The sequence below is a fragment of the Centroberyx gerrardi genome, chromosome 15 (genome assembly GCF_048128805.1).
Source record: "Centroberyx gerrardi isolate f3 chromosome 15, fCenGer3.hap1.cur.20231027, whole genome shotgun sequence".
Classification (NCBI taxonomy): domain Eukaryota; kingdom Metazoa; phylum Chordata; class Actinopteri; order Beryciformes; family Berycidae; genus Centroberyx; species Centroberyx gerrardi.
In genome coordinates, this window is record NC_136011.1 from 13,898,659 (window position 1) to 13,908,051 (window position 9,393).

The 9,393-nt window shown below is 41.7% G+C and overlaps 1 protein-coding gene across 1 annotated transcript; it reads right to left on the bottom strand.

Annotated features, from left to right (window-relative positions):
• Positions 1 to 969: 969 nt before the first annotated feature.
• paox (polyamine oxidase) lies at positions 970 to 7,917 on the bottom strand. Its single transcript, XM_071913547.2, has 10 exons — positions 7,679 to 7,917; positions 7,029 to 7,205; positions 4,951 to 5,081; positions 4,622 to 4,809; positions 3,792 to 3,973; positions 2,909 to 3,078; positions 2,446 to 2,531; positions 2,221 to 2,333; positions 1,951 to 2,105; positions 970 to 1,837 (listed from the first exon to the last, which is right to left on the bottom strand). The coding sequence occupies exons 1-10, from the start codon at positions 7,836 to 7,838 to the stop codon at positions 1,685 to 1,687; spliced, it is 1,515 nt and encodes a 504-aa protein (XP_071769648.2). The 5' UTR covers positions 7,839 to 7,917; the 3' UTR covers positions 970 to 1,684.
• Between the last annotated feature and the right edge of the window lie 1,476 nt (positions 7,918 to 9,393).

Below are 9,393 nucleotides of genomic sequence, written 5' to 3' on the forward strand. Positions count from 1 at the left end.
ATATAATGTTACACACAGTGCATCTTTAAACTTTGACACACTATTCAATGAAAATAGCATGGCATTGTATTAGTCAAATAAGACAAAAATAAAAGTGAAAGCCTGAATGATGAGGAACCAAAATCATTAACGCTTTCAGGTGCAGTGCTCCTACTCTGGCAGTCTAATTCTTATAGACTTGTTCATCAATTGATTATTATTGATTAATTTATAACTTAAAAGACATAAGCGATTAGTTCAATTTACATTTAAATGAGGCGATACACTGTTTATAAAACAATTAATGTGGTAATTAAATGATCAGTTATTCCGTTTCATATGTCTTTAACCAATTAATAAATTACTGAATTTTAACCACTTTATGCGTGGGCCTCACTTTATTATAAGATGTTTGTTTGTTATGCACCCAGTGTGTCACACTAATACTAACAAGCACAGATCCTGTACAGATCCACGACGCGTGTGTTCAATTCAATTCACTGCACTGAAGCATTGCAACACGGTTATCATAATTACACACACACATTTTAAATGCTTTATTTGAGTCCACAAATTACATTAACAGTGCAATGGGCTCATATATACACAGGGTTCAAGAGTCTGGACACTTTCGGGGTACAAAAGGCACCTTCTCCTCCACACTGCCAGGCTACGGCAGCAGACACAGAACAGTGTCTTGCCAGCTGCCTGGCTCTACTTTTTGACAGGCCTGTCACCGTCAGCCTGTGTACATGTCCAAGGCTACCAAATATTAGCACAGAAAGGTGGCATGCCTATCCCAAGCTGCCGACTGAGGCAGTCATGGGCTGATACTTGGTAAATGTGTCAGTGAAGGCTTGCTCCATGTATAGGTCAAATGAGCAGCCTATCTCTACAACATGGACTGCCTGTGTGCCTTCATCAACAAAAGCAACATCCGGTGTATTTGCAATATCAGAGAACACATCAACATTGTGAGTGAACCAGCTAGACATTACACAGGCATGTTTGAACAGCTTAACACCAGATGGATTGCAGCCACTACTAGGACTACAATACGGTCCTGATGAGCAGTGTGTAAGCCTTTGTATGTGCTACATCCATTAATAACATGTGCTAGTGACTCTAGGTGTGGGTCTGAATCGGGATGTAGAATACAGTGCGGGTGGTGTTACTGTTACTGTTATTTATTACAATTTATTTTGATATGCATGTGCTGTATCTTATAACAGATAACAAAAAATAAAGTGCTTTAAAGGCAATTTTTTTACTCATTCTTTATTGCTTGATGGCAGGTAGGATTTGTGTCAAAAAGGGGCCTCCACAGAAAATTTTGCCTAGGGCCTCCAGCGGTTTAGAGCCGGCCCTGCACACACACACACACACACAATATTTCACAATTATGTCACGTCATTAAAAAACTGTAACGGATTTATTCACTCTGAAAACATGACATTACAACTGCAAAATGACATTATTACCAATGCTTGTAATGGCATAATTAATAATGATTTGTAAACAGGATTACTACGAGTGCATTTTAAAAGTTGATTGGAATCATACATTTTTTCAGTCACAGAAATTATCTGGAGATCTTTCATCATTTAAAACAAAAAACATTCATAGATTCAGTGAGAATCAATTTGGCACAATTTGGCTAAAAAATAAAATAAAATCTCTTTAGAACAAGAGTGCATTGCTGTTTTTAAAGCTTCGATCTGTGTGGCTCGGAGGGACTGATGGAGGCGTAGTGAGCGACGAGCCGGTCAGCCTCCCTCCAGCCGGAGAGCAGGGCTCCGTGGACGGTGGAGTAGTAGCAGGAGTGAGTGGCCTCTCCAGCAAACAACACCTGCAAGGGCTGGAAAACACCAAGCAGTCAGAACAAAGACTAAAACCTTGGTCTTGGTCAATCATTTGTGAGTGTGTGTATGTACTATGTGTGTGTGCGTGTTTGTGTGTGTGTGTGTGTACCTGAGACTGTGTGCCCTGTGCAGGCAGAGGTTCCCTCAAGTTGTCCAGGTCCTGCGCCGAACAGCCTCTTCCTGGGTAACTGTAGGATCCGCAGGTCCAGGGGTCTTGAAACCACTGGGAGCGCAGGATTTTCCTCGGTGTGATGGTGGGGTTCCCTAAACACACACACAGTTACTTCACCAACTCTGACAGGTGACATGCTACAATGACCAAGGCTTAGAAACATCACTAGAAAATATACGGATGAACACAGAAGGGTTTTCGACTCACCTGTGAACCTGCGGATGAGCTGTGTGACAGTGTGTGTGACTTCTTGTTCAGGCAGCGTCTCCATATACTCCGACTCATGACCAGCGATCCAGCCACAGAGAACATGGCCGTACCTGAGAGTCGAAACATAAATAGGATGAGGAGTCGCTCGCACAGCGTACGTTTTTTCTGTAAATTTAGCAGAAACAAGCTAGGGAAGCAACAGAGTCTCATGCGGTCCCCGACCTTTCAGAGGGTTTGAGGACAGTGAACCCAAACATCTTCTTTATCCAGGATCTCTGTATATCTGACACCTGGTCCACCATATTCTCCTGAACAGAGATAAGACATGAAACAGACAGTTCAAGTGTGTGTGTGCAGTCAGTATTTTTCCTATCCTGTGACACATACTTATCAAAAATAGATTGTCAGGATACTCGTGGATGGGGAATAAGCAGGACGAGGCATTTACTGTCAATTTTAAAGTAAAGAAATATTATGAGAGGACGTGATGTGTGCGACAGTCTGTATTTTAGCGAGGGAAGAAGAAATCTGATTTTAACATGTATACTAGAGATGCATCTTAACGTCAGGTGTAAATGGAATCCCGCTAAATCACACCTAGACACAATTCAGACACAAGACATGTGTCAATGCCAGTGTGATCAGTGTACATGCATGTAAGTGTAAACCTAGCCACACTACACACCTCGTCATCCCACACCAGGTAAATGACTTCACAGTCAGCATCCCACCATGGGGAATCAAACTCCACAAATATTTTGTTATTCGTTCCAAAACCAATTCTCTGGATGGAGTGCATCTTGTGTAGCGGGAGAGGCGGACGGAACAGGGTTGAATGGTGCTTCTTTAAGTATCCTGACGAAACAGAACAGAATAGAACAGAACATTACAGAACAGAACTAGTTTCTGCTCACAGTACACACTGTACAGCAGTGGTTCTCAATGTGGGGTCTGGGGACCACCAGGGGTCCTTTAGTGAGTTCCAGGGGGTCCCCAGCAAATTGATGAATTGTTAAACTTCACCATTGTTTCCTTTACAAAAAGTTAACACAATTAGAGAATGTATAAGAATGACTATTTTGATCATAGTTTCACTGTTATCTTTCTACCTACAATACAGTCGTGGAATTCTGGACAAAATCGCGTCTGACAATAAAACTATTCTCAGATTTGGGTTCGAGAGACAAAATCTTATCAGATGGGGGTCCGTGGCCCAAATGTGGACTACATTTTTTTTTTTTATAGAGTTTAAAGTTACAGGGACAGTGCAAATTAATAGACATTTCTGTAAATGTGCCAGTTTAGCCATCTTGGCTAATTTTCAACTGCAGTCCCTGGGCAGGTGTAATGACAAATTAATTAGGGGGTCCTTGATATGAAAAAGGTTGAGATAGGTACAGCCTGAGTCAATGTTGCCAAAAAAGCATCCAGCCCAGCAACTAATAAACACTTGCACTTTGAAAGGAGATGTGATAAGATCTCATAAACAATCTCTCCGTTTATATATTCCGATGGTATAAAACACAATGACGATATGTTTGTGTATGTGCGTGTGTATCTCAGTCTACCTAGAGGCACTGTGACAATAACATGGTCAGCAGCGATCCTCTCCCCATCGACACATTCAACCGTCACAGGGTTCCCTCCCCTCTCTGTGCCGTTCCAGTGGACACAGCACACCGGCCGTCTGTAGGTCACTAAATCACTGGGGAGCTCCGACATCAAGTTCTTTATTATGCCTTCATAGCCTCTGCAAGTGAAAAAAGAGAATGTCTCATTCAATCCAACTTGTGCCATTTATTTGGTGGTGTGCAGTGGTGGAAAAAGTAAAATATCCTACTCAAGTAGAAGTTGTGCTGATGTTTTACTTAAGTAGAAGTAAAAGTACTGGTGTAAAAATCTACTTAAGTAAAAGTAAAAAAGTAAAAAATTAGTTAGAAAAGATAACATTGTTACAGGTGATCTTTTCCATGCAATTCTACAAGGATGAGGGGGCAAAGTTCAAACTAGATTCTTTTAATTGGAAAATCTTTTTGTTTGTGCGCTTTATTACAAAAAAAAGTGCACAAACAAAGTAAAGCCAGATTACTGTTCTCACTGTGAATGGCTCCACAATTGGCCAATTTACAATGTTCTAGTTTCTGTTGCTTATGGAGAGCCACAAGATTTGTACTCTATAATGGATGTGATTTAAAATGTAGTGAAGTGATACTTCAATAAAATTGTACTAGTATAATTAGTATAATTAGTATAGTATAATACAAAAAAAGTACAAGTGCACAAAAAAGCTACTCAATTACAATGACATGAGTAAATGTAATTAATTACTTCAACCCTTGGTGGTGTGTGTGTGTGTGTGTGTGTGTGTGTGTATATAGGGGGTGGGGGTGGTACTAACCCTGGGAATGTGCAGTCCAGTCCAGGCAGACACTTGTACATGCCAAAGGCCCCCAGCCCCAGCTGGTCCATGGTGGGTGTCCCATTGACGCAGCACTCCACCTTCAACATGTTAGTGATCAGACAGAGCCGCAGCGCCCTGGTGGACGCGTCCTCGTCTTTCCACCGCTCTGCTGCTCGCAGCGGGGCCTGCATTCAGTACCCAAACAACCACGCATCACACACACAGACAAGCAATCAAACATACAAACAAACACATTATTTTCTTGCAAGACACAGTTTAACATCAAGAACCAGGGAAACCTTTTCAGTCACTGAGACAAAATGTACCTGTGCCCGTATATACTCTCCCACGCTGGCAAATGGTTCTCCTCCTTGACTCTCAAAATCTGAGCTTTCATCCAGCAGCTCAGCAAACAAATCCATAGCAGGAGTCATGTCCTCAGCACTCAGCTTCTGACCTGCACAGGAACATGTGTTCAGGCCTACCAATTTGTATCCCGTCAGTTACTACACCGGTACATTAAGTAATCAATAACACTATAAGGTCAGACCATCAGAGACACAAGCTATGCAATTACATAAGATAATGCAAACTCATGCATAACTATGGAAGACAGTCTTGAAACAGGCTATATGGCTTATAAAAACAAGATGTTGAGATCAGGGTTCAGGCCATTCATGTATTGAATTGAGAATGCATGGTAAATTCCAATTCAACTCCTGGGATTGGAATTGGAATTGGAATGTCACCCAGCTCTAAGGAAACTGGAATTGGAATTGAATTGGAATGACAGGATACAGAATTTAATTGAATTCCATTAAATTCCACTTCTAAGAGAGGTTGTCTTGACATGCTAAACATTATAAATCAAATACATTCAATCATAATGTATGTATTACGATTACATGTTATGTGTCAAATACCACCTAAAAGGTACCCTCAACAATATTCAGTACTAATAATATATAACACTCAGTGTTTCCCACACATAGACTTTACTTGGGCGGGCCGCCCAGGTATATTAACGGCCGCCGAAGTATATTTGGCGACCCATTTTAGCATTTTTTATTTTTATTTTTTTATCCGTCCGAGAGAACGATGCCATCCGCGATCGATTAACTAGTGGACAATCTCCCCTCGCTCTACCCCTCCAGGTTTTCCCACACAGAGAAAACTTTGTGGCGGACCGCCACAATATCAGCACTGACCGCCACAAATTTTCTTTTTTTTCACCATTTAATCGTAGAACTGCGTGTAGCGCTTTGATTCGCTCAGCCCCTAATTGCTCCACGCGATCTCTCTCTCTTTCTGTCTCTCTCTCTCTCTCTCTCTCTCTGTCTCTCGCGCTCTCTCTCTCACTTGCTCTCTCTGTTGCTCGGTCTCTCTCTCTCTCTCTCTCTCTCTCTCTCTCTCTCTCTCTCTCTCTCTCTCTCTCTCTCTCTCTCTCTCTCTCTCACCGGACCTGTCTGTTCGCCTCCCACTGCACACGCATGAGGGATATATTTTTTCCATGCCAAGAAGACGGCCGACTGAATTCCTGAAAAGAAGAACTAACAGTTAACGTTTCTCGGAATACAGCTGAGTTTCCGAGATTAGCACGCTGTATAGCCTAGCTGCTAGTCAGTATCCACTGAGTGGACTGATAACGTTAATATTAACTTTTTAACTCTGACTCTGAATATTTGCTCCCTCAATCCAGATTAATATTGAAAAATATTTTCAAAGAAGGAAAAGGACTCGTCCTGAGGAAGAGCAGGACAGTCTGGACCAGAGGAGCTGCTGAGCAGTAAAGCAGAGCAGATAATAATGTCAAAGGCTGTAATGTAACGATGTAAAGATACAGGAGAGACTGAGAACACAGAGAGATGTAGCAGGGCAGAGGGGCAGAACAGCTGATTTCTCTGTAAAAGGAGTCTCATTTCTATTCTTCACCTTGTAGACAAAAGCAAGCAACAAACAAAACAGTGTAGCACTGTTTATATTTTTAAGTTATGTTATCTTTGACACAAAGTACTTTAGATATATACAGGTTAGTTATTTGTTTGACAAATGGAACTATTTAAAATGGAGGAGGCCTACATTAGATAATGTTTCAGCCATCCAGGTAATGGGATCCCATTAACCCCCCCCTGCCGCCAACCCACCTACCACCACAAATACATTTAAATTCTGTGGGAAACACTGACACTACATGTAATCTCAGATATGTGGTAAGAAGAAAACTTGCAATTTCACAGAATTTCATTAAATTAAATTCAACTTCTTTAAATTCCAATTCAATACAAATTCTGTTTCCTCTAGGTTTTTTCAATTTCCAATTCCAATTGAATTCCAATTGCTCAGTTGAATTGGAATGTCTTTGACCCAAATTCTGGTCGACATATGTGTTTCTGCATCTGGTGACCTGAGCTGCTGAACCAGTTGGGGAGCCAGGGAGGATGTCCTTCGATCTCCAGGGCCTGGTTCTCTGGAGTGAGGGCCGCTGGTTCCAGGAGGCCGTAGTGGCGGGCCAGGCAGAACACTGGGTTCTCCTCAGATGGACCATGGATCCAGTTCGCCCCGATCTCAATGATGTTGTTACCTGCAGAGGAAGACAAGAAAACATTATGGAACACAGGACACCAGTGAGGGAGCGACCACAAAATGGCCCTCTCCATCTCACAAAACATAAGGAGTATGTGGTTACAGAGAAAATAAAGATTTTATTGTAGTCTGTTAGGTTTATGATAGGGTTATCACAGTGTCATTATAATTATCTCTTTCATATTTATCTCTCAGTCACATGCTTTGCAGTGGACAGAGGTCTATCCGTTTGAGAGGGCCTGTAAGTACTAAATTAACAAAATCACACTGTAGACAATTATAACAACAGTTAATTCAGAGAGTTTGGTGGTTGTTTTCTTAGGGCTGCTGCAGCCTTGTGCAATGAATACAATGCCAACACCCAACAGGCTATATAAACAGAGAACACTTCGCACTTGTATCATTTTCACGTCAGAACCTGTTTCCTCATTAGGGGAAACGTCTAAGTCTGGCTGTGCTACTTTCGCTCACCCATTCTGCCGGTTTTTATCCTTCCTCCACTTCTTGCAGTTGCTTCAAGAATCCGCACATTGCGAAATCCACTCTTAAAAAGCCGCTGCGCCGCCGCGACACCTGATATCCCGCATCCTATTATAATTATTTGAGAGTCCAGACGCTGTCGTAAAGCCATGTTGTCCCGCGCTGATACAAGAGGTTAAAGACTATCACCAAAACTACCGCAGACACCACTGTCAACACGACAGCAACGCGTCAGCTGAACCCAACTGACCTCCCCCATACCGCAAGAGGTAACCTGAATTAAAAAAAATACAAGCCTTCCGGTTAGAGGTTTCAAAATAAAACCCGTAATACCATGTAACGTGATATAATATATAGCCTACTGTATGTGAATGTGTAGGCTATTCCCTGGCTATAGTTGTAGCTAAAGCGTCATGTTGTTGTTGTTGTTGTTGTTGTTGTTGTTGATGTGCACTTCGCTAATATTGATTTTGCGACATATTTCTGCTTTTATTACAGAAAAAGGGCCTTTTGTTTCTGCTTTTATTTTGAAGGCAAAACATCTGCTGTTATCATTATCCAGCTTTAGACAGTTCCTCGAAAAATAAATAAATTAAAAAAATACCTCGAAAAGACATACCGGCAAGCGGGAGAAACGTTTGTAACTTTTTTTTTTTACATTCACTAATAAATTAAATCAATCAAGTTATCAAACATGTTTTCAAGCTGTTTTTTTGTTTGTTTGTTTTTTGGCTTTTTAAACTATTTCCTGACTTTAAACTGAGCTACAGCTAGCCTACTGTGTGCTGTGTCATTTTTAAAGCTGTGTAAAATGTTAAAATTGCCAAATATCAACACATTATCTTATTTAGAGCACCTTGATTTTTAATATAGCTTTGGATATCTTTGGATAGTAGCCTATAGGTTTGTCCTTTTATTGTGCTGATGACCTTCAATTAACCAAACAATATGGGATAGCCTACTGCTACTCACATATCACACAGACAGGCTCAGAAACACTGCGAACTGCTGCCCTCAGTACAATTAGTCTGACTGATATAGTATACAATTGGTGTGCCTTTATTTTGAAGGCAAAATGGCTAAACTGGAAGTGATCTTGCCGCTACCTTCTGACGAGCTGCCACGGCTGTAGCCCGAACCGCCTCAAGATGTCGCTGTTATATGAATAACCAATTAGAGAGAGAGAGAGAGAGAGAGAGAGTATTGTCGCTCAGAGGTTTCCAAACATTTTCCTGTCAAACAGCAACACTAACCTGCATCTGATAAACGTTTTTGTTGTCTGTCTCTACTAAAAGTGGAGAGAGAGAAACCTATGTGGGGCCCTGGAGCCCCCGGACCTCAGTTTGGGAACCACTGCTGGGGCTCATCAATAATTAGGCTATTGTGTTCACTCAGAGGAAATAAGTGCATTAGAGAGAGAGAGAGAGAGAGAGAGAGAGAGTGAGGGAGGCATAGCTAGTGTTGATTAGTATTAATCTCATTAGTCAATTAATAATGATTCTAGATTAATATTTAAGGCCGAGGCTGGTCCGCCACATGATGCAACAGTTGCTGTTGCTGTGAAACTGTGGGAAAAAGGACCAGCCCTCTGCTCTCAGGATACCTCCATTGTGTTATCTTGATGGGCTGACAAGCTTGTACATGCGCGCGTGCGCGCGCGCACACACACACACACACACACACACACACACACACAGAGCTCATGG